The sequence below is a fragment of the Hemitrygon akajei genome, chromosome 11, assembly GCF_048418815.1.
Source record: "Hemitrygon akajei chromosome 11, sHemAka1.3, whole genome shotgun sequence".
NCBI lineage: Eukaryota > Metazoa > Chordata > Chondrichthyes > Myliobatiformes > Dasyatidae > Hemitrygon > Hemitrygon akajei.
Genome location: NC_133134.1, coordinates 47,168,871 through 47,194,576, shown reverse-complemented (window position 1 = coordinate 47,194,576; position 25,706 = coordinate 47,168,871). Strand labels below are relative to the sequence as shown.

At 40.5% G+C, this 25,706-nt stretch overlaps 1 protein-coding gene across 1 annotated transcript in view; it reads left to right on the top strand.

Annotated features, from left to right (window-relative positions):
* The window catches only part of LOC140735572 (uncharacterized), a 288,689-nt gene that overhangs the window by 237,156 nt on the left and 25,827 nt on the right, over nt 1-25,706 (top strand). The window contains exons 57-68 of the mRNA XM_073060773.1: nt 801-914; nt 3,861-3,989; nt 7,970-8,131; nt 8,878-9,042; nt 9,304-9,469; nt 10,581-10,780; nt 11,954-12,046; nt 13,348-13,552; nt 15,982-16,169; nt 17,378-17,475; nt 19,326-19,510; nt 24,380-24,582. Of these exons, the coding sequence (XP_072916874.1) occupies nt 801-914; nt 3,861-3,989; nt 7,970-8,131; nt 8,878-9,042; nt 9,304-9,469; nt 10,581-10,780; nt 11,954-12,046; nt 13,348-13,552; nt 15,982-16,169; nt 17,378-17,475; nt 19,326-19,510; nt 24,380-24,582 (1,908 nt within the window). The remainder of the gene's footprint in view (nt 1-800; nt 915-3,860; nt 3,990-7,969; nt 8,132-8,877; nt 9,043-9,303; nt 9,470-10,580; nt 10,781-11,953; nt 12,047-13,347; nt 13,553-15,981; nt 16,170-17,377; nt 17,476-19,325; nt 19,511-24,379; nt 24,583-25,706) is intronic.

Genomic DNA, 25,706 nt, shown 5'->3' with positions numbered 1-25,706 from the left:
CCACAAGGAGCATTATTGCAGGAAAGCAGCATCCATCACAGAGACCCCAACCACCCAGGTCATGCTCTCTTGCTGCTGCCATCAGGAAGGAAGTACAGGAGCTTCAGGACTCACACCACCAGGTTCAGTAACAGTTATCCATCAATCATCAGGCTCCTGAACCAGAGGACGTAACTTTACTTGCCCCATCATTGAGATGTTCCCACAACTTATGAATTCACTTTCAAGGACTCTTCATCTCATGTTCTTGACATTAATTATTATTATTCCTTATTTTCTTTGTATTTTCACAGTCTGTTGTCTTTTGCACGTTAATTGTTTGCCCACCCAGTTGGGTGCGGTCTTTCATTGATTGTATTATGATTAGTGGATTCATTGAGTTATGCCCACAAGAAAATGAACCTCAGGGCTCCATATGGTGATATACAGGTACTTTGGCAATAAATTCACCGTGAACTTTGATTGGAGCATCTGTGATCTTATTCAGTGATAGAGCAGGCTCAAGGGGCTGATTGCTCTGCCCTGTTTCATACAGTATTCTCATCATCCTTGCCCATCCTTGAGCTGCTTTGAGTATAAAGAGACAGACCTTCCAGTTTATGAGGCTGGGTTGCATCCATAACGATCAGGATTGTCTCAGAATGCCAATCATTGTCACTCAGGCCTCAATCAAACTGACCATTAAAAGCCCAGGTCACTGCCATTTACCTCTGAAAAGTGGCAAGATCAACTGACAATGCTGAACCTCACTGTACCTTCATGTATATGCAACAATTAATTCGTATTTGTTTAATCTCTAGGCATATATCACCTGGAATGGAGGTCAACCAATTGATCTGAAATTTACACTGGAAAACAAAATGGAAAGCAATTCAACAGTGTGGGACAGCTGCCTGGACTTTTCCTCAGGCCAGGTATTTCTCACCGACAATTACACCAGTCCTTGATTGAATCAGGATGAGCTTTGAAAAATATGCTGTACAGCAAAATAAAGTTACTGATATTCCTATGGTTCATATCAGGATTAATCCTCAATAGATACTGGCATTCAAGAATAAGAGGCTAGAAGCATGATCATTTTTAGCTGTGTTCATTGTATTAGTACACAGAGGAGCCTGGCCAAGCAAATGTTCCTGGCAATCTTGTGCCATTCATGCGGGAGCTGGCACTCACAGAGCAGCTCAGCCTGTTATATCATAGTTAAGGAGACCTGCCCGAGGGTTCCAGCTCTAGGGCCTTGCCTTCAATAACAAACCCCATCAACACCAGCAGTCCATCCACCACTTACAGTTATGACCTCCCACCACCAATCTCAAACTCCACCGTTACCAAAAAACTCTCTCCAAATGGAGGGCCATCTCTCTCCATCCTTCCCAACTGCATGTGTGTTTCTCTCTCTCTCTCCCTCTCCCCCTCCCTCCCTCCTTGGGCTTCAGGCACAGTAGAATGTCTCTGCTAGGTCATTGCACAAAACTAATTCAGGTCCAGTATTTCTTCAGATGACCTTACAGGTGAGTTACAATTACCTTTCCAAATGGAATTTCACTTTCCATTTACAATCAGTGAGCAATCAAATGGACATCACTCAATCCAGGTATCCAAGTGTGTGACCAGAATAAAAAGGCTCCAAGTAGCCAACAGCAACTTTCAACAAGTGAGTTAAACCTCTTGTCAAAATGTTTCAAAATAGTTCAAACAGGAAGAATAATGAAAAATATTTTGCATTGGTCAAGACATAATAAATACATTATTAATGTTTAAAAAGTTGCTTTCTAAATTGGTTTCACTTTGTTAATTCATCTTTTACTTAATGGGGTGGATAAACTATGTGTTGTCATTTGTTTGCTTTCTTCTCATCAATCCATTGTTACTAAGTAGGGAAATATTCCTTGATTTATAATATGTTTTTTGTTAAATAATTGAAGTAATAACTTTAATCTATGGCTTGGATGTCTTACTCTTCTTAGCAAATCATGGGTTAAATGGATAACACAGCAGTTAGTGTCTCACAGGTTCAATCCTAGCTGGATGCCGCCTATATGGAGTTTGCACGTTCTCCTTGTAACTGCGGATTTCCTCTGGGTGCTCCAGTTTCCTCTTATAAGCCAGGCACCTGCTGTTTGACAGGTTAGCTGGCTACTATAAATTGCTTTGCCTGTAGGTTGATGGCAGAGTAATTGTGAGGGGATGAGGAGTTGATGGCGATGGATGGTGGAAAATAGGATTAAGGTGGTCAGGTGACTTCAATATGATGGGCTAAAGTGACAGTACTGGGCAGTAGAACTCCATTATTGCCAACACTTCTATAGATAGTGTCGGCCAGCTGGGTTCAGTTGTTTTCCGATCTTGGCAATTTACTTGCAAGCGTTTTGTATCACATGAGGAGACGTCGTCGATACGCTGATTGTGCCTGCCCATATGGGAATGAAACATTTGTAAGTAAATTGCCAAGATCAGAGAAAAACTCAACTCAGTCACCAACCACCTGAGCTTCACATTTATCTGAATTGTTTCCAATTGTGTGGATCACCTAATTCATATGTGGGTGTAGAAGCAAGTGTTGTTTCTGCATTTATTTATTTTGTGGGTGGGGGGAACAAACAATTGCATATATCTTTTCAAATGCATAAAACACTCTAGGCTTGTCCCTCCATCACCTTCCCAATTCTAAGTCTTATCCATGAAGAGTCTATTAAAGAACTTCTTACAATGTGTTAAATTAACCATTTCTAGGTTTAAACCTGTGTACTCCTGGTGCCAGAACTCAAGCTGAAGTTATGGTCTATGAAGTGTGTCTGCTCTACAGTAAATGCAGTCTCTGATATTGAAAATATTTGTGTGGCTGTTTCCCAGTTAGTTTCTAGTCCTCTGATTACATGTACATATGCAAAATTCCAGTATGTCGGGTTTTCTGCCTTACCAGGCGAGTGAGATCTTAGAAAGAGGGAAAACTCAGTCAGAATTGCAGAGAGACATTGATAGGATGCAGAAGTGGGCTGAGAAGTGGCAGATGGAGTTCAACCCGGAGATGTGTGAGGTGGTACACTTTGGAAGGACAAACTCAAGGCAGAGTACAAAGTAAATGGCAGGATACTTGGGAGTGTGGAGGAGCAGAGGGATCTCGGGGTACATGTCCACTGATCCCTGAAAGTTGCCTCACAGGTAGATAGGGTAGTTAAGAAAGCTTATGGAGTGCTAGCTTTTATAAGTCGAGGGATAGAGTTTAAGAATCGTGGGGTAATGATTCAGCTCTATAAAACTCTAGTTAGGGCACACTTGGAGTACTGTATCCAGTTCTGGTCACCTCTCTATAGGAAGGATGTGGAAGCATTAGGAAGGGTACAGAGGAGATTTAACAGGATGCTGCCTGGTTTAGAGAGTATGCATTATAATCAGAGATTAAGGGAGCTAGGGCTTTATCTTTGGAGAGGAGACGTGATAGAGGTATACAAGATATTAAGAGGAATAGATAGAGTGGACAGCCAGCGCCTCTTCCCCAGGACACCACTGCTCAATACAAGAGGACATGGCTTTAAGGTAAGGGGTAGGAAGTTCAAGGGGGATATTAGAGGAAGGTTTTTCACTCAGAGAGTGGTTGGTGCGTGGAATGCACTGCCTGAGTCAGTGGTGGAGGCAGATACACTAGTGAAATTTAAGAGACTACTAGACAGGTATATGGAGGAATTTAAGGTGGGGGGTTATATGGGAGGCAGGGTTTAAGGGTTGGCACAACATTGTGGGCTGAAGGGCCTGTACTGTGCTGTGTTGTTCTATGTTCTAGAATCAACTTTCAATTTTTTTTTATTATTATGATAACTGCACTAATTTAATTCCATGCATACCTGTGTTTGTTTGTCTAGCTGCAGCCCTTGCTAATGATACAATTTTTGCATGGTTGTGGATTTGTTAAACGAACGCCGACCCTCTTGACTGAAAGTTTGGAATTATATTTGGATGATAAAAAAATCAATCAAAGCTTTGAGTATCAGGTACATATTTCAATAATAATGTTGAAATATTGATTTATGCTAAAACTGTTTACATTGTTAGTGCCATGCATAATCAAGTTCCCTTCTTTGCAATTTCAGTCAAATATTCATTAAAGTGTGCCTCGTACAATTGTTATTTTCTTTGATAAAATTTCAATTGAAAATGTATATCAGAGTATCAACTTGTAGATTAATAGCAGTGAAAATAAAATATATTCATTGAAACTGCTGATGAACACAGGACTGAAGGTGTTATATTGGAGTGCACACAGTATACGAAGGAGATTGAGAGGGGATCTGATTGAAACATATAAGATTATTAAGGGATTGGACAAGATAGAGGCAGGAAATATGTTCCAGATGCTGGGAGAGTCCAGTACCAGAGGGCATGGTTTGAGAATAAGGGGTAGGTCATTTAGGGCAGAGTTAAGGAAAAACTTCTTCTCCCAGAGAGTTGTGGGGGTCTGGAATGCACTGCCTCGGAAGGCAGTGGAGGCCAATTCCCTGGATGCTTTCAAGAAGGAGCTAGATAGGTATCTTATGGATAGGGGAATCAAGGGATATGGAGACAAGGCAGGAACCGGGTATTGATAGTAGATGATCAGCCATGATCTCAAAATGGCGGTGCAGGCTCGAGGGGCCAAATGGTCTACTTCTGCACCTATTGTGTATTGTCTAATGAAATAAGGTAGATGATCTTGTTGCATGTTTAGAAATTGCAGTTATAATGTTGTGGGAATCACTGAGACATGGCTGAAAGAACACAATTGAGAGCTTAACATCCAAGGATACACCTTCGATGTTAAGGACAGCCAGATAGACAGAGGGGGTGGGTGGCTGGCTCTGCTGGTAAAAAAAAATTCAATCAAATTCTTAGAAAGAGGTTACATAGGAACAGAAAATGTAGAGTTCTTGTGGGTAGAGTTAAGAAACTGCAAAGTTAAAAAAGACCCTGATGGGAATTGTATATAGGCTCCATAACAGTGGGCAGGATGTGGGATATAAATTTCTGCAGTAATGTAAAAAGGGAAATATTATGATAATCATGAGAGATTTCAATATACAGGTAAATTGGGAAAATCGGGTTAGTGCTGGATCCCAAGAGAGGGAATTTGTAGAATGCCCACAAGATGGATTTTTAGAGCAGCTTGTAGTTGAGTCCACTAGAGGAATGGTGTTTCTGGAGTTGGTGTTATGTAATGACTCAGATTCGATTAGGGAGGTTAAGGTAAAGGAGTTGGTGATCATAATAAGATAGAATTCACATTGCACTTTGAGAAGGAGAAGCTAAAATTAGATGTATCAGTATTATAATGGAGTAAACGGAATTACAGAAGCATGAGAGAGGAACTGGCCAAAGATATTTGGTAGGGGGCACTAGCAGAGATGATGGTAGATCAGCAATGGCTGGAGTTTCTGGGGCAATTCACAAACAGCAGGATAGATGCATCCCAAAGGTGAAGAAATATTTTGAAGGGAGGATGAGGCAACCGTAGTTGACAAGGAAAATCCAAGGCAGAATAAAGGCAAAAGAAATGCCATATAGCAAAAGTTAATGGGAAGGTTAGAGGATTGGGAGGCTTTTAAAAACAAACAGAAGGCAACAAAATAAAAACGATAGGAAGAGAAAAAATGAAATGTGAAGTTCAGCTAGTCAATAATATCAGAGGATACCAAAAATGTGTTTTCAGATATATAAAGAATAAAGGAGAGGCAAGGGTGGATATTGGACCACTGGAAAATGTTGCCAGAGAGGTAGCTATGGGGGACAAAGAGATGGTGGATGAACTTATTCTTCACTGTGATCATTCTTCACTGTGGAAAACACTAACAGTATGCCAAAAATTTGATAAGTTTTGGGGCAAAATTGCGTGTAGTTGCTATTACTAAGGAGAAGGTGTTTGGAAGCTGAAAGATCAGGAGGTTGATAAGTCACCTGAACTTGATGGACTACACCTCAGGGTTCTGAAAGAGGGAGCTGAGGAGATTGTGGTGGCACTAGTAATGACCTTTCAAGAAACACAAGATTCTGGAATGGTTCCAGAGGATTGAAAAATTTCCAATGTCACTCCATTCTTTAAGAGGGGGAAATGGAAGAAAGAACATTATAGGCCACTTAGCCTGACTTCAGGGGTTGGGAAGAGTTTGGAGTCCATTATTAAGGATGAGGGTTCGGGATACATGGAGGCACATGATAAAATAGGACAAAGTCCACATGGTTTTCTTAATGGGAAATCTTGCATGAAATGTGTTAGTATTCTTTGGGGAATAACACGCAGGATAGTTAAAGGAGAATCGGTGGATGTTGTGTACTTGGATTTTCAAATTGCCTTTGACGAAGTGCCACACTTGAGGCTGTTTAACAAGATAAGAGGCCATGCTATTACAGGAAAGATACTAGCATGGATAGAAGATTGGCTGACTAGAAGGAGACAAAGAGTCGGAATAAAAGTGGACTATTCTGGTTGGCTGCTGGTGATGTGGTGCTCCGCAGGGGTCGGTATTGAGACCACATCTTTTCATGTTATATGTCAATGATTTGGTTGATGAGATAGATGACTTTGTGGCCAGGTTTGTGGATGATACAAAGATGGGTGGAGGGGCAGGTGGTGTGGAAGGTGGAGGAAGTCTGCGGAAGGATTTAGACAGATTGGGAGAACGGGCAAAGAAGTTTCAGAGGGGATGGAGTGTAGAGAAATGTATGGTCATGCACTTTGGTAGAAGGAATAAAGGGACAGACTATTTTCTAAATAGGGAGAAAACTGAAGAATCCGAGGTGCAAAGGGTCTTGGGAGACCTTGTGCAGGATTCTCTGAAGGTTAATTTGCAGTCTGCATCAGTATTAAGGAAGACAAATGCAATGTCAGCAGTCATTTCGAGTGGACTAGAATATAAGAGCAAGGATGTCATGCTGAGACTTTTCAGGCATTGGTTAGACTACACTTGTTGTATCGTGAGGACTTCTGGCCCCTTTATCTCAGAAAAGGCATTAGCGAGGGTCCCGGAGAGGTTCACGAGAATGATTCTAGGAATAACAGTGTGAGGCGTGTTTGAAGGCTCTGGGTCTGTTCTCACTGGAGATTAGAAGAATAGGGGGTGGGGGGGGGTAGTTAGTGGGTGGGTCTAGAACCAGAGGGCACAGTCTCAGTACAGAGGGATATCCATTTCGAAAAGAGATGAGAAGAAATTTCTTTAGCCAGAGGGTGGTAAATCTGTCGAATACATTGCCATGGATGGCTGTGGAGGACAAATTATTGAGTATATTTTAAAAAGAGGTTGATCGGTTCTTGGTTAGTCAGGCTGTCAAAGTTTAGGGGAGAAGGCAGTAGAACAGGGTTGATAGGGAAAATAAATCAGCCATGCTGGAATTGCAGAACAGAGTTAATGGGCTGAATGGCCTAATTCTGCACCTGTGTCTTGGGATTCCATGAAAGGGTACTTATCTTTAGCTCTACTGAGAAGACAAGTCATCAGAAGTATTGCAAAATGTGCAATGGCATGCATACAGACTATTTTATAGTTGAAGTGAACGGGAAAAGAATTTCAGGTGGAGAGTAAATGGGGCTAGCAGTACATCACACTGTGTTTGCACTAACTCTTGGGATAGGATTGCAATTAATTAAATTATGCATTATTATTTTATTCATCTAAGACCCCTTCACTGGTATTTTAGAGACCTTGGGTTATCAAATCATCACAATAATGTTTATAGTCATGTTGCAATGGAACCAGCTGCACAAAAGTTCATGGAGATAATTATAATTAATTATCGTTGTGATCTGTTCCATGGACATTTCATCAGTTATTATATCTCATCATTTATACAGATCAAAGTTTGTTGCACTAAGGTGTGAAGGGAAAGACTTTCCAGTTAAATGTTATAATAAAACAACCTGGATTCCTGACAAGGCTGTTTTATGGATGAGTGATAAATTATAATAGAAAGCAACTGTTGTCATTTGTGTTCTTTCTTTCTGTAGAGTAACAGACCAGTGAGATTGGACAACATATGGATTGCTGCCACCTTCTCAAATATTTTCCAGTCATCCTGTGGCAGGCAGGACATACTTGGTAGGATCCAAACTGACTACCACAGGCAGTTGAACCATTACCTGAAAGTTGCCTTCTGTAACATGTCAAATGTAGGTCTCAATTTGAGCTTTTACAATTAGTGCTTTTTTTTTTGTCTTTTTTCATCCTACAGCCCTTTTGAAAAGGATGAGGTGGCTTAGATTTTCATCCCATTTAAGCCACGAGTTTAAGATTTGGGTATTTCTCATTTCAGTTGGCAATAATTATAAAATCTAAATAATTTTTCTGAAATTAATTGTGAAGCCTGGAAAAAAGTAGAACTCTAGATCAAAGAGTATACGGCCAGTCAACTGGTTCAGCTGTGACTGCCTATGACAAGGCTCTGCAGACATTTGTCTCCAGTCCTCGGGTGCAATGAGATGTTGGATCTTAGTTAACACAGCTACAGTTGTCCTCAGTGAGCTGAGATTAATGGATGGAAATTCAGCCAAGTTTCTGCTATCCACCAACTGGTGCTGAGTGGATATCGACTGAAAGCAGCACTGGGCTTGGCTCTTCAGACTTTAGTAAATTATGGTCACATGAGCTAACATTTGATAGCACGTCATCCATGCAGATCATTTAATCACATCATTATATCAAGATAGTATGTACTTTGGAAAAACAATAGCAGAATGCAGAATATAGTATTAGACAGACTCCAATCTGACTTCTCAGATGAACTGTTAGAGCCCAGTCCCTTCCTTTCAAACTGATTTTATGTTAGCAAAAATTCAGGATAAAAGGGAGAAATTGATTAAATAGAAATGTAAGGAGTACTATTGTAAAGAAAAGCTTTAACTCTTTTTTTTTGCAGTCATTCAAATTATCAGGAAGGCATCAGCGAAATGTAGGAGAAGTTGTTTTATCAACCCAAACCCGAGCCAGTCTCTTCAGTGATGAGAAACATGGTGTGGTACTGGGGATGTCACTGAGGAATAGTGGACAACCTGACTCAAAGAACTACTCTATTGAAATGGAGGTGATTGTGTTCATAGTGGCTTTGAAGAGAGAAGTATAGATTTCTTTGTTCTCACTTTTACACTACTTTAGGCTTGTAATGTTGGACTTAATTTTTGAAACATTAAACAATTCTGTCTTATTATGAAGTCCTGAATGACACTGAATTGAAATGTGATTGTATACAAAACCATCATTTTTTTTTAATCTACTAACTTGTAATGACGTCAGTTGCACATCCATTCAGAAGTTAAAACTGCAAAATGATTTTTTTTGCTTATAGTGGAAGGCTTCTGAAACCAGTCATCTCGGCCTTTTCGGCACTTACACTGCCTCTGTCCTCAGCAGCAAAGCAGCACTGGAAGGAATAATTGATCACAGAGAGAAAATTAAACTAGTTACCATGCACAAGAAGGGTTGTCAGCAGTACTACAGTGGATACACTAGTGGTAAGGATGATTGACTAAGCAAGTATTAGCATTTGTTGATATATAAAATTCTATTGATGGGTAGTCTAGCAGAAAAGTTGCCACTCAACAGATCCAGCGAAGATGCTGGGCATTATTTTTGAGGAACTAGGACAAGCAGGAGCAAATGTGGCAATTATTTTGAGTGTCAGCCCCTCAGCCGCCAGCATTCCAGAGAAAACAATCCAAGTTTGTCCAACCTCTCTCATACTTTTGCTGTACTCCAGGTAACATCCAGCTAAACCTCTCTATGCCCAAAACCTCCAAATCCTTTCTTCAAATGCAGTGGCTAGTACTGCATACCATAACCCAAATGTCGCTTGGCCACAGTTTTAAATGGCTCCAATATGACTTCCCAACTTTTAAACTCAGCATTCTGACCAATGAAATTAAGTATTCTGCATGTCTTCTTTATCTCCCTATCTAATTGTGTGGCCTCTTTAGCGGAGTGGGTCTTGCACCCCAAGATCCATCTGCACATTAGTGCTTGTGAGGTTCCCACCATTTACTGTGTAGAAGAACACACATTGTTAAACAAAGCATGTCACCAGCCATATAAATTTTCATGAGATGAACAGAAGACAAAAACCAGACATGCAATCAGGTATTAAGCAGTAAATGAAAGTGATGTAGAGAATAGTTTGGTGCCAAGTGAGAGCTGTACTTGACAATGCAACAGTTATGGGAAAGCATTTAAAAATGGGATACTCAATAAATGGAGGAACTGAGGAAACTCAGAGGGTTGTAGGCCAGGTGGAGATTTTTGGGATAAGAGATGGAAGACCATGGTGGGGTTTGAAATCAAGCATGTGGATGTCAAAAATCAAAGTACTACTTCACTGAAAACCAGTGTGAGTCTGCAAGCATGGGATCAATGGATAAATAGGTCCCATTTCAATAAAATGATGTTAGTAACACTGCCAGCATCAACTGAAGAAAAACTAGATGCGTGAGATTTTAGTGTTTTTATTCTTTACTAAACAAATAAATTTCCTGTATATTTATTCCGTTTTCTAGCATCGTTTTGCTTCTTCTGTCTTTTCATTTAATGCAGAGGCTATCTCTAAATATTAACTGACTGTCTGTGTCAAAGGTGGGTCAGACGAAGAAGGAGTAGAGTTGGCGTTTTGTTCAAAGGAAGACGGAACAGCAAAAGTGGAACTGTATCACACCCTGAACCAGACTAGGAAAGGAAAGCTGGCGCTCCTCTCAGCTGCAGTTGTCAACAAAAGTATGCAGAGGGTACTCAGAGTAACAGCTCAGGGCTGTGGACACCTCATTACCAGGACAGAGGTAATCATAGCAAGATTAGTTATCAATCTTGTCTCACTGTACTGTGCAACATTTGTTTTAGACCTAATGATCTGTGGTAAAAATGTTCTTTATCAGTCATTTTCTGTTCCTTCAAGAGATCATACAGTATAATGATGGCTGTTATATAGGTACCATTTCAGAGTGTTTGACTCCCATAACTTTTGTCCAAAAGTGACCAGCGCATTTTATAATTCATTATAATTCATTCAGTTTTACGGTGATATCCTGCTTCATATTTATTGTGAGGCAGAACTTGGCAATGATTGTGGGAAGGCCACAGCCAGGTTCCTCCAGTCCATTAGACAAGTCTGTGATATATGCTTCAAGTAGAGAGAGCAGTCTGACAAAAGAGCAAATTAAAACTGTACAATTTGAAGATATGCTCACTGAGTATATGTGCATGGTTTTCTGCTGCTGTAGTCCATCCACTTCAGGGTTCGTTGAATTGTGCATTCAGAAATACTCTTCTACACACCACTATTTTAACGTGTGGTTAATTGAGTTACTGTTGCCTTCCTGTCAGCTTGAAACTTTCTGGCCATCCTCCTCTGACCTCTCTCATTAACAAGGTGTTTTCACCCACAGAACTGCCACTCACTGGATTTTTTTTTGTGTTTCTCGCACTAGTCTCTGTAACCTCTAGAGATTTGAAAATCCCAGGGGAGCAGCAGTTTCTGAGATACTCAAACCACCCCATCTGACACCAACAACCATTCCATGTTCAAAGTCACTTAGAACACATTTCTTCCCCTTTCTGATGTTTAGTTTGAACAACTAAACCTCTTGACCATGTCCATATGCTTTTATGCATTGAGTTGCTGCCAGATGATTGGCTAATTAGATATTTGCATTAACGAGCAGGTGTACAGGTGTACCTAATAAAGTGGCCATAGAGTGTAGATTAGTCATAATGGTTCTGTTTGATAGCATTTCATCATTTCATGTGGCACAACTACATTAAGTATTGTTTATGGAAAGGTAGAGGTTATTAATATTCATATCATCTTAAATTAGAATTTTTAATCTCTTGCAATATCACCTCATTTTCTGACTGCTCCCTCAGAAAGGGGTGATTTCATGCAGATGATAAGAATTTCAGCTGAGTTTCTATTTGATTCATGTTGAGCCTGTTTGCTTTTCTTTGCACTTTAGAACAAGCTTTCAGAAATTGTTTTCCAATTGAAGAGCCATTTGTTGAAAAAGCTCAAAGAATTTGACCTACATGTTTGGAAATTCAGGAAAAATGTGAGTAGAGTGCCAGAAATGAAGAATTTGCATTTTCTTTCATTTGTCTTACAAAATATTAGAAACTCCTGGAAATGGAGTTAAACAATTTAATTTGTCAAACCATACTATAATTCAGCAGCATCTTAGTTGACTTGGGGCCTAGCTTCATAAACTTCACATATCTCCTAAAATGCTTGATTGACCTATCATCAACTGCTGTTTGCAAGACTTCTATGCCCTTAGCTTGTACTGTAAAAGCAGCTACTAATTTATTTCCTGAGAGTTCTGGCTCTAATTTTTAATCTACACCTTTACTCCTAAATACTCATCTAGTGGGAAGAAGAAACACAACAAACCTATCAGTTTACTTGGCAAGTCTAACATTAATCCTGATCCTTCCCCCGGCTACGATTACCTTGTTTTCTTTACCCCCTGTAACTATGATTACTCGAACATAAAATAAATAGAGTTCTGATGAAATGAATAGATAGTGGCAATAGAACAAACAACAGCTCCCTCTGCAGAGTGCCTTGTTAGGTGCTTAGATCTACAAGACGTAGCCCAGAGCTCTGGTGTTACTGTTCTACAATAAATAGGCAATGGGAGAAGTCTGGAGTCACTCATTGGATAGCTCTCATAGAGCCCACAAATGATTTGATTAGATGTTACATGGAAAAGCAACATGCAGGAACGAAGGCAAATCAGACAAGGACGGTTCTATGCAAGTGAAGTAGCTTACCTGAATTTGGATGAGCTTGGTTTTGGAAGTGCATCTCGGAGATCCACTAAGAAAATGGAAAGGTAACACCTGCTTTCTGGGGGTTGGGGTGTGAGGTAACATTAGTGTACACAAGGACTGGTCCAGTGACCACTGCCATACAGTATCCAGTGCAGCACTGGATTCACTGCTGGTGGGGTCTGCCAAACTCTGTCGGGAGCGGGAAGTGTGAGCCAACGTTTGTGGAGTGGTGCACGCTACTGGTTAATAGCCAGTGTGGTGTTCCCAGCCATTCCTTCAACTAAAACATAATGTTAAATAAAAGCCTTAAATCAAATACAGTGACGTCCCAGCTTTCAGCCTCTGCTGGCTGCTATGAACCTGACTGGAAGCTAAATCGCTTCAAATTTTTAATGCATTAGTGGCATAACATGGGGCATTTTGGGAAACTACAAATCACCAAAACCAAAGGCAATTATTACTGTGTTTTGTCAGTCCATTAGTTGTATTAAGTTCTTTCACTCCTATAGAGCTGCTCCTGATTCACACAATAATATTTTGATCCAATGGGGATGCTGAGATGGAATTTTATTCTATACAGTTTCACAATGCTGACTTCCTGCATGAACTGTGCGTTTGGATGCTGAAGCTCTCAGAGAAAACAGCAAGTGTTATCAAGAACAGTGGTAGATCATTCCGTCAGTTGTGGAAGCTGAGCAGACTGAGAAAGCTATTGCTCCACGTTGTTCCACTGTACCTCACAAAGATTCAAGAAACATTACAGCAGTTACAGAGAGAACTAAAAAGTAAGTAAAACTTAGAAATAAATTGTATTAAAACATTGAACTGGTGCACTGGGAACACTGGATGTCCTGTATTTCAATCACCCATTAGAAACCCTATGTGACTTACTGCCATAAGTCTACAAACTTTCCATTAAATTGGTCATACGATGCACTTGGCTGTTATTTAAAATGTAGTACATGCCCTTCGGCCCACAATGTGGTGCCACCATTTTAACCTACTCCACAATCGATCTAACCCTTTTCTCCAGTCCTGCCGAAGGGTTTTGGCCCGAAATGTTGACCGTACTTTTTTTCCATAGATGCTGCCTGGCCTGCCGAGTTCCTCCAGCATTTTGTGTGTGTTGCTCAGGTTTCCAGGATCTGCAGAGTTTCTCTTGTTTCTCCATTTTTCCATTGGTTTTATTCTATTGTACCCTGGATCTGAGTGGCAACAGAACTGCAGTAAATTATTCCAAAATTATTCCATTATTCCAAAGAAAAGTTGCACAGCTTCTACCCTGATGTTTCGCCAGTTTGTAATAGATGTAAATTTGTGAACAGTAACTTGTCACATTCATTCTGGTCATGTTGTAAGCTCTATGCATACTGGAAAAGTATCTTTCACTGTTTCTCTGAGGGTTATGGGAAGCGGTGGGAACCACACCCGCTCATAGCCATCCTTGGAGCAACAAGCTCCCTATCTTCAGCCAATAAGTATGAAAAAATGGTTGTATTGTTTGGAATGGTGATTGCTAAGAAGTTAATCCTGCAAATGTGGAAAATGGACTCTGTGCCTACGTACGATATGTGGCTAAGAGAACTGGCAAATACTTTACATTTGGAGAGACTGAGACTATGTAATGAGGACAGAGGGGACATCTTTGAAAGGATATGGGGCCCTGTATTGGACTTGCTTATAGGGTGATTTTTGGTGCGGTGCGCCTCTGCTGTGTATGTTTACTTTTGCCTTTATATTATTCTCCCTTTTGCTGCTCAATATTTAATTTGATTTAGTTATGGTCGTGGTTTTTGTGGATGTGCTGTATTTTTTTTGTGGTTTGTATGAAAAAAAGAATAAAAAATATATTTAAAAAAAGAACTGCAGTAAATGAAGTGAGGAAGCTGCGCCCCTTAAGTGCTCTGAAGAGCTCTGACAGCCGGCAAAGCTGGGGGTCATTGGTAGTGGGGGAGAGAGGTTGCTTTGTAGCTCTGAAGCCTATAGTTGATCAAATATTTGGAGACACTTAAAAATTATTCAGGTTGAAGTAACTAATTAAAAGATCATTCTTAAGAATAAAATAATCCATGTAGAGATAAAATTAAGTAATTGAAAACAGTAAAGAGAAAAAAAACAGTTTTAAAAGAAGTGTCTCACCCTCTGTGTCCTCAGCCTTTGCCATGTAGTAAATATGGAGTGGCATTACCGATCCTGCTCTGGGTCAGTGATGGGTTCATCCACAAGTCTGAGACTGAATTCAGATTCAATGACTGGTTGGAACCATTGCCAAAAGTCTAATTTTCTGTGCTGGTAATGGTTTTAATTTGCTGGCTGAACTTTATGAACTTTGTTTCACCCTGATGGTCATCTGCATACTGAACCTCAGCTCAAGAACAGGAAAATTAGCCTCATTCACTCAGTCTTCCTGTAATATCAGCTTGGAAGCAGGTCCTTCAGTTCTTCTCCTCATTTATGGAGGCACAGTGACGTAGTAGAATGGAGCCGTTGCTTCACAGCTCCTGAAACGCAGTCTCAACCCCAGACTCTGTGCCATCTACATGTTTGGTGCCTTCATGCTCTCTCCACAACCGTGTGGTCCTCCCCTGGGTAATCCACCTTCCTCCCACTTCCTGGTGATATGCGTGTTTGCGGGCTAATTTGTTGCTGCAATTCAGTCTGTGTGGCTGAGGTGTAACATCTGGTGGGGGTGGGAAGTTGATGGGAATGTAGGGGAAACAATTCGAAGGCAAAATGAGTAGGGGAATGGGATTGTTCTGTGAGCTGGCACAGACTCAATGGTCTAAAGAACACCCATTCTACGTTGCGAAGAACGCACATTCTTCCACCGAGCCTTCCTAGAAACTTACAGTTGAGTTCTCCACCTATTGACAGCCCAATCATTGTCACTACAAAACTGCACTAAAAAATGTGTGAAACAGCAGTCATTGAGCTGGAATCACTGAAGCTGCCCTCCTGTGACTGTAGAAATTTAAATACAACACCAATGTCCTTTTTTTTACCACTTAGACCAATTGCAAAGGGAATAATTGAGCAGGGGCGTACAGCTTCAGTTAGCCTTTTTGGCCTCTGAAGGTGGGAAAGCATAATTAGAGTATAACAAGTTTTATTATAGATGCAGAGTAGGAAGTTATCTTGGAATTGGTGTCAATGTCTACTAGCAAATATAATCTTTGTGCAAACATGTTAACAGCTGAGGTAATTTGACTTTCAGAGCCTATAGCTACTCTAAAGGAGGCTTATCGTGATGTAACGCTAAAGGAATTAGACCATGATTGGAAACAGAAAACTGAAGAATATCTAGAGAAAATTCGGTCTTTTGTACCCACGGTGGTTCAGGATACATGGCTGTTGGAAAAACTGCAAAAAGTGCTTGATGTTACCAAGCAAGCTTTTGACTTGGTAAGTTTAAAAAGTGTTGTGTAGTGACAGAGAACACGTTGCTTCCCTAATATTTGGTGTTGCATCCAAATTTTTTATAAAGATAATTTTTTGGTTCGCAGCTCGTTCATCTTATTTGATTAGTATAATAATCCCGGTCAGTGTTGCAAAGTAAAATTAGTTAGGTACTCTTTCCCAATTTCCACTTCTTTTGAGAAATGCATAATTTGGCAGACTGCATCAATTTTGCTTCATTTACATTATCACCTTAAATCAAAGCTCTGCATTTGGGCTACAAAGACATATAAAAGCAAACATTGAAGAAACTGATTACGGGGAAACATGAGCCTTACCCCAGAGGCATTTATACAAATTCCACGATTGCAGCAAATTACTGAAATTTTTGCATTTGTGGAAGGAAAATCTCTCAGGACCACTAAAACATTAATATAGCAGCAGTCATGTAGAAATGTGACACCGCAGCCTTCGGAAAGCAAGCAAGTTAAAATAACTTTGAGTAAACAGTAGACTTTCAGCAGTACTTTACATTTGCTGAAGGAGCAACATGAACCAACATGAAGGAAAACTGTTTCTCTCATATCTGAGAGAATTTCACTTCATAAGACATTAAGTGTGCTCATTGGCTTCGCCCATTTCCCTGCCTGCCTTCCATATTGGTAGGGACGATTACATGATTCTCAGGATGGCCCGTGCAGAATATCTTGGTCCAAGTATCTAAACATTGATGCAGAACATCATCAAATGAATTCTGCTAGGAATAAAATAATAAAATACCCATTTAAATTCCATGAATTGATGTGATTTGATTTGGGAATAGCTGAACATATAATTGTGCTGATTTAAATGACGTTAATTGTGTTTAGAAAAAATAATACATGATTGAATCATTTGTTCAGGTGAAGGTTCTTGACCCAAACCATCAATTATCCATTCCCTTCCTTAGTTGCTGACTGACCCACTAAGTTCGTCCAGTACAACTGGGAGATAGGAAAAGGGGGCCTGTGATGTAAAAGTAATTTACCAAAAATATAAATACAGTACCGGTAACTCATGAAATAAAAATGTATGGGCTCAACAAGCTCCAATATAAGATAAAGTTACTCAGTGCCCTTAGTCGTTTGCCTGCACTGTTCCTTTCTATTTCTACCATTGTCCACCCATCTCTGACATTCCTCATGAGATTAACAATTTTCTTCATGTTCAAACAGGCAACAAATCAAACAGTGAAATGGGCAGAAGCAAAACTCACTAAAGCTACAATCAGGATCCAAAAGCCACTTGCAAACTTCTACAAACACAGTTCAGAGTAAGTAGCAAGAAATTAAATGCCTCCTTTTCGTATTTATATTTCTGTTGAATTTCAAGATCGTATCATTCACGTGATATCACATGGTACTGTTATGTGTCACCAATGAAAGCAATTTAACCTGGAGAAACAAAAACAGAAAGTGCTGGAAAAATCCAGCGAATCAGGCAGCATCTACAGAAGGAAAAATAGTCACCATTTTGGTTCTGTGGCCTTCCATCAGAACTCAATAGGGGTCAGAGAACCGTACTGTGTACTGTTTATTTTTCCACAGATGCTGCCTGACTTGCTGAGTACTTCCAGCATTTTCAGTTTTTGATTCAGATTTCCAGCATTTGTAATTTTATCTTCATTTTCCTTAATCTGGAGAACACTGTATTTACAACTATTTTCACCCAAATCTCCACCCCACACTGAATTGCATATCCCAAAGCTCCTAATACTCATCAAACTCCTAATCATGGAACCCATAATTTTACTCTGTATTTTCAGCCCCTTCTGTCCTCTCAATACCCCTCATCACCCCACCCCTCCACCAGCCTCACCAAACCTTCGAAGTTGCTCCTGGGACTTATCCCAAGAAACACACACTCATTCTCTGCATTACTGCTGCCCCAGCACCCCGTATTTTCCTAGCAATAGTCTTCACCAGATCTGTGATGGACTTCCAAAACCCGGTCCGTGGCATACTTTCATGCTTTCATGCTGTCAACTCTGTGATGCCTGGTAATATGCAAACAAATCCCTTTGGATGCCCTGGAATTTCTGGGCAATCTTACCTTCTATTTTTGTTGATACACAAGGAGGTCTTTTGACCGATTAGGTCCTTGGCAGCTCCCAAGGGAGCAATCACATTATTCCCAGTTTTCTTCTTATTTCCTTGCATCCTATTTCCTTGTTCTCCTAAGACTGTCTCTCACAAATGCTCATCAATCATACTTTTGATACTTCTTGCCATTCCTTTACACAGTGGAGTAACTTACAGTAACCAATTAACCTGCTAGCACAAACAAGAGAAAATCTGCAGATGCTGAAATCCAAGCAACTCACACAGAATGCTGGAGGAACACAGCAGGCCAGGCAGCAACTACGAAAAAGTGTAAACTGTTGACATTTCAGGCTGAGACCCCTTGTCAAGACTCATGAAGGGTCTTGTTAGATGGTCTTGGCCCGAAACATCGACTGTACTCTGTTCCATAGATGCTGCCTAACCCACTAGCACATCTTTGAAATGTGGGAGGAAACCAGAGAACTAAGGAGTCACAAGGAGCACGTACAACTGTCCGCAGTGTGTCAGGCTAGCATCTGTTCCATTCCAGAGGTTGGAGCAGGTCCCTGACTTGATAATTAGTTACATTTGAAATAATGATGCACCGTGTCGTTTTTTCTCATGAAGGGATATCAGTTTAAGCCCATCTGGTTTCTTGAAGCTGACATGCAGGGATAGCATGGTGTTATTTAAAGTAAAGCAGATGAGTTTTCTTTTTGGAGTTGTGGCCAACATGGTCACTCTGTGACCTAAACACAACTGATCTGGTCATTAATCTCATTTCTGTTTATGACCTTCACTGTGTGAAATTGAATGCTTTCTTCCTGCAATCCATTAATTACACCTTAAATTTACAAATCACGGGTTCTGAAGTATTTTGGAGCATTTGGATAATAGAAATAATGTTAGATAAGGACAAGATTTTTTAAAATATTACTGCTATTGACAAACCATAATTGTATCATTTGAGAAGCCCAGTTTTGGATTGGTTTGTGATCATGTGTAGCAGATGAATTTAATGTTGTAAACTCATTTACTTGTCCTCTTTCACTCTCTCATGTATAATGCATCTGTTTTACAGAGATTGCACTGTTGTTGTGAATGTGCCTTTGTGGCCCTTGGGAACACATTTGTTTGATGTGGCTAATATCACCAGCTACCTTGTTGAAACCAAGTTAATAAAGACACTAAAGAGCCTGTACAACACCAACCTAATTGCAGAATATTACAAACTTAAACGCAGGATAATGGACACCCCTTTTGAGCGTAAGTTACTACACATAAAACAATCATAAGATAGTTGACTTAATAGTGACTTACCGTAGGAACCACCTTGAGAACTTCTGGAAAGTAATAAACTGCTGGAGGAACTCAGCAAGTCAGGCAGAATCTTTAGAGGGAAATGGACAGCTGACATTTCAGAGTGTCAGCCCAAAATGTTGACTGCCCATTTCTGTCTACTGACACAGCATGGCCCATTGAGTTCCTCCGATAATTTGTTCTTTGACAGCAGATTCCAGAGTCTGCAGATTCTTGTGGCTCCATGAAATTTTTTTAAGTTCACCACAATTATGAATTTGTTTTCCTTTAAAGATGGATTTTTTTAAAATATTCATGTGATGCTGGTGTGAAGTCAGTGTAGTTGAATGTGGAATTCAGGTACTTGGAGAGGCCCTCTGTTGGTTGTTGTCAACCACGGATGTTATGTCCTAGCTGTCGTCATTACGATCTGGAGAGCGAGCTGTTGCCCGTGCAGCAGGCTCCCCTCTCCATGCAGCTGATGAATCCAAAGGAATGGCAGAGACCCTACAGCTTGGCACCAACGGTGTCCCAGGAGTTGGTAGTCAACGTTAAACTCTACGTAGGACTGCCTTAAGGACTCCAGCTCCGGAATTTTCCTTAGGGTTTGCTCTGTAAGCCTTCCCTGTAAGTGGGTATACCCGCGAGACAGCAGAGGTTTGAAATCAGACTTTTCCCTCTCCTAGATGAGCTACCAATCACGGTTGATGTGCCCCATCTGCCCAGAGGGACTGGTTTTAAGGGACCTTAGCCCCTTCTCTTTCAGTAGAAATGGTTCTGCCAAACTAGGTAGCTAAGCCACAGGTGAGGCCAGCAGCTAGACTTGGTTGTCAGAGGCTATTTGGGAGCATTTAATATGTAGTGGGAGCTCATCCCCACTACCCTACTTCCCCCAATGGCTACGACAACCTTAATTAACCAGATACTCACTTACCCACTTTTTCAGCAGCCCCAGAGGACAAAATGCATCTCAATATCATGATAATTCACTTTAACCCAACAGCAATCAATATCTGATCAAGACCTTCTAATTCAGCCGCCACTAAACCCCTAATCAGAAACCCCAAACCCTTGGTTAGACTACCAGCACCTCTGGACTCACCAGCGTTCCATTCATGCTCTGGCCTCCAGATTCCCACAACCAGCTCTCATCCCAATCCCTCTAATCCCTGACATGTTCCTCCCCACCCCACCCCCCAGCCTTTCTCCACCCTCTCCCCTCGCAGCCTCTCTACCTGATGTCCGATCCCAGGTTTACCTCGTGTTCCTTGTGCTCTCTGCCTCCAGCCTTTCCACTGGGTTTCACGCCATACAACAAGATGATGCAGCTGCTGGAGCCACTGCCTCACAGTGCAGGGGCACGCTTCAGTTCTATCCTTGGGTGCTGTCTGTGTGGAGTTCGCACGTTGTACCTAGGATTCCTCATGCATCTTAAACATTTGTGAGCCGAAGGGTTAATTGGCCACTGTAAGTTGTTGCTGGTATGTAGTTAAGTGAAAGAATCGGGAGCGGTTGGATATGGAGATAATGAAATATAAGATTAATGAAGGATTAGTGTAAGTGAGTGAAGCATGACATTAGTGAGCTGAAGGACTTGTTACTGTGCTGTAAGTCCCTATGTGTCCCGTTAATGACCCGTCTTAACCCAGCTTTAGTTCTCTCTGTTCATACCGCCATGTATCCCAGTTCAATGCTACAGCTTTTCCTTGTCGCAAGCTCAGTTCTAATGTATGATCATATTTATTTCACCTGAAAAATATGTTCAACCTGATTAATTCCACCATCCTCCTTGACATTTTCCCGTCTGAAATAATTGGAAAAGCAAGTCGTACGAAGGAAGTACCGATAAAGGTCAGAGGGGTTTGTTTGCTTGAGCATCCAGAAAGACTGTGAAAGGAGAAAATAGGATTTTAAATTAAGATAGCTAGATGCGACAATAAAAACATAAGACATTTTCCAGTTACAGGAGTACAAGAAACTGGCCATGAAAGAAATGAGAACCCTGAAGGTTGTAGTGGTAATGAATCTGAACAGCTCAAGATAAAAACTAATAAGGATAAAATCTATAATTGTCACTGTGGATAACTCTGGTGTTAGGCTACAGACTTTCTCTCGTCAATGGTGGGCCGACCTTCCCAGGCCAGATGAATTTTGCATAAAGGTCCCAGATGAAGGGCCCTGACCAGAAATGTTGATTGTCCATTTCCCCCCATAGATGCTGCCTGACTCACAGAGCTCCTCCAGTACTTTTTGTGTTGCTCCAGATTCCAGCACCTTCAGGATTTTGAATGAAGATGCTTCTCTGTGGTCAGATAAGGGACTCCAGCTCAGGATTATAAAGGTTGTTTGTCCAGATCATGTGCAGGAAAGGATGATTTTGGCATCTGATTCAGCAGCTGGATTACTTCCCTATATCTGATGGAGAAGGTGAAAGGAAGAAGATAGAGAGAAGGGAGACATTTGAAGAAGTAGAGAAACAATATGGAAATGCAAAGGAGAAGAGATGGAAGAAAGAAGAAAGGGCAAGGGAGACACAAATATTTATGCCTAAACAGTAGTCTGGATACTTCCTGCTCCTTAGAGAAAGGTTGATCATTTCTGAGGCAGGAGAAACAAACTTAATGATATAATATGGTTTTCCATTTCAATAAAGAAGGATTGATCACTGTTAGTGCCTGATTGAGGTCGTGTTTGATCCAAGCTTGCTGCTATTTTGCTTCCACACAGTTAGGTTATTTGAAGTGTGGGATTCATTCCACCAATCTCCTTTTAATAAAAGGAAAGGCTTTCAGTTTAATTAGCAGCCATGTTAAAATCTCAGCATTGGCAATGGGAGGAGCAGTTATACCACTTCTGGATGCAATGCAATGGTGATTGCTCAAAGGTGGGATGACAGCAACAGGCCTGAGGCATGGGTACAAGATTAGGGTGTGGGCACGTGACTACTGTTTGAGAGGAGTGAGAGTGTGGTTTCTACTTGCGGAATTCAAGAATTTGTCAGCAGATTCTGCCTGCTTTTAACCTTTGTACAAGTTAACTGAAAGTGAATTGAAATTTAGACATTACACTGAAATGTTTGCAGTGTCCGGACAAGACAAGCCATAAACATTGTCAAGGTTGGGTGTGAAGACTAAAATGAATTTCTGTTTTCCTGGAGGCACTGGAGAGAAGAGCAAGAAGTAATCCAGAGGATGGATCAGACAAGTGTGTTTGATGTATATGCCGAACTCTTTCAAAAAGAAAACATTACACAATGTACTATTTAGTGTACTAAGTTATATTAGTAGTATTGAAACCGCTGAGATTGCTTGAGGTGTTACAAAAGTAAGTGAAGATGCAAAGCCTTTCTCAGGCTGAAATGATGTTCATCTTCCTATTGGCTACCTGTCATTTTTGATACATTAGCTCTGAATGTATCATATTCACCCACCAGTGCCCACCACTGTTCTCAAAGAACATAACGGCATTTGGGGCACAGATTTCCCCTTTCTTGGCATCAGTGATGACCTTAACCAGGCTGAACAGCCAACCACATCACAGAATTCTCACAAACAGCAGATTAAGGATAATCTTTTTAATGGGGAATAAATAAAGGCTGGACCATCCATAGAGACAAAAGAGACTATAGATGCTTGAATCTAGGACAGAAACAGAACCCTGGAGTATCTCAGTTGGTCAAGCAGCATCCAGAACAGTTGAGGATCCAATTTCCCAATTTGCAAGCTTGCCCTATATCTTATGGGCTCTCACCTTTCAGGCAGCCTCCCTTGTGGGAAGTCTTTACAGAAACTACTTTTTCTTTCAGAGCTGGACCTTGCATGGGTCTGTTCCAAACATGCAACATTTTCTTGCCCCTGGCGACGTTCGGTAAAGAAAATATCAATACCTCCAAAAGAAAACCGCTGATGACAGACTCTAATTTGTCACAATTTTAAGATTTCATCGAGGTGTAGTAAAATATAGCTCAGAAACTGGCCCTTAAGCCCATTAATTCTGTGCTGACTATTAGGCCCTTCAGCCATTGGATCTATGCTAACCATCATCCAGCCATTTATACAAATCCTACACTAATCCCATCTTTTTCCATTCTCCTCACATTCCTATCAATTCTCTCCAGATTCCACCACTTTCCTACACACTATGGAAAGCTTCCAGTGGCCAATTAATCTACCATCTTGCCTAGTAACTTACAAACTCCACACAGACTGCACCCAATTGAATAGGAGTTTCCAAAGCCGTGTGACAGTAACTCTACAGTCTTGGCCACTGTGCAACCCTGTATTTCAAGTAGATAAAGTGGGTATACAAAAAAAAAATAGTCTAGAAGTTACAACAGGAACTTAATGGGAATAAGTTTAGCTGGAGCAAAGACAACTGACCAGAACATTTCTTTCACTCTAGGAATAGTCCACAATTCAATTAGATATATGGGAATAATCAGAACTGTGGATTGTTTGAACATTACCTGGTGGGGTTTTATTATCTGTACTATGTGGATAATGTGTTTAACTGATTATTTTGCCTTCTCCATTAACACTATTCTTGTGATACATAAATAATCTCCTAACTGGCACACTGTTACAGGATATGGATATCCAGTTTTCTGTAAGCAATATGTCATAAGATGAGCTAATTTATAATTCTGAAGCATTTATAACATTGGGCAGAATGATAATCATAACTAGCAAAATCCAGTTTTCAATTGTTTTCAAGCCAATCTTGGCAAGAGTTATTCAAAATCTGATTTCAATTTAACAAAAGAAAATAAAATTAAATGTTAACATTCAGAGCATTGCTGTATAACATCTTGAAACTCTTTCTTCAAATGTTTTGTAGATCAAGCCCTGCTCATTAGAAACAAACATTATGTGACATTTGATGGGAAGATGTATAACTTTGCCAGCAAGTGCAGCTTTCTTTTAGCTAAGGATTTCCAGAGGGACACATTCACTCTGTTACTGAACCATGAAAATGATGGCAAAAACTCACTTCATGTGGAAATGAATCAGACCACAATTGATATTTACCCAGGACTAAAGGTGAATACGCACTTGCTTACAAATTCCTGTCACACCCCATTATAGCAACTTCTATTCGGAAGAAGAATTGCCTCATAAGAAACAACTTGAAAGGATGTAATTATTGACAAATGCTGTCTTTGGTAGTGATATTTAAAATATCAAGGCTGACATCAAAGAAAGTTGCTTTTGTTTACCAATTGTTATTTAAAATTTGTGTTTTTTGCCCTCTGGCTTCTGGAGTAACTGATGAAGGAACGACAGATGCTTCCACAGAATGAGGGGCTGGGTGGTGGGTGTTGTTGTCCTACTGCCATTTATGTTGCGTATCTTTGTGTTACTAATGCCTGGACAAGAGGTTCTCAATAATCTCCCAAATACTTCCCCCTTTCTAGTAGATTTGGGCTAGAAATTACCAGGCATCTTTCATGCCCTTTTTTCACTGTTACCATCAGGTAGGAGGTACAGAAGCCTGAAGGCACACACTCAGCAATTCAGGAACAGCTTCTTCCCCTCTGCCATCCGATTCCTGAATGGATATTGAAGCTTTGGACACTACCTCACATTTTAATATACAGTATTTCTGTTTTTGCACATTTTTAGAAAATTATTCAATATATGTAATTGATTTACTTGTTTATTTATTATTATAGAACCATAGAACCATAAAACATTATAGCACAGAAACAGGCCTTTTGGCCCTTCTTGGCTGTGCCGAACCATTTTTCTGCCTAGTTCCACTGACCTGCACCTGGCCCATATCCCTCCATACACCCCTCATCCATGTACCTGTCCAAGTTTTACTTAAATGTTAAAAGTGAGCCCGCATTTACCACTTCATCTGGCAGCTCATTCCACACTCCCACCACTCTCTGTGTGAAGAAGCCCCCCCCCCATGTTCCCTTTAAACTTTTCCCCCTTCACCCTTAACCCATGTCCTCTGTTTTTTTCTCTCCCCTAGCCTCAGTGGAAAAAGCCTTCTTGCATTCAGTCTATCTATACCCATCATAATCTTATATACCTCTATCAACTCTCCCCTCATCCTTCTATGCTGCAGGGAATAAAGTCCTGACCTATTCAACCTTTCTCTGTAACTCAGTTATGTTTTATTTTATTTATTATTATTCTTTTCTCTCTCTCTGTTA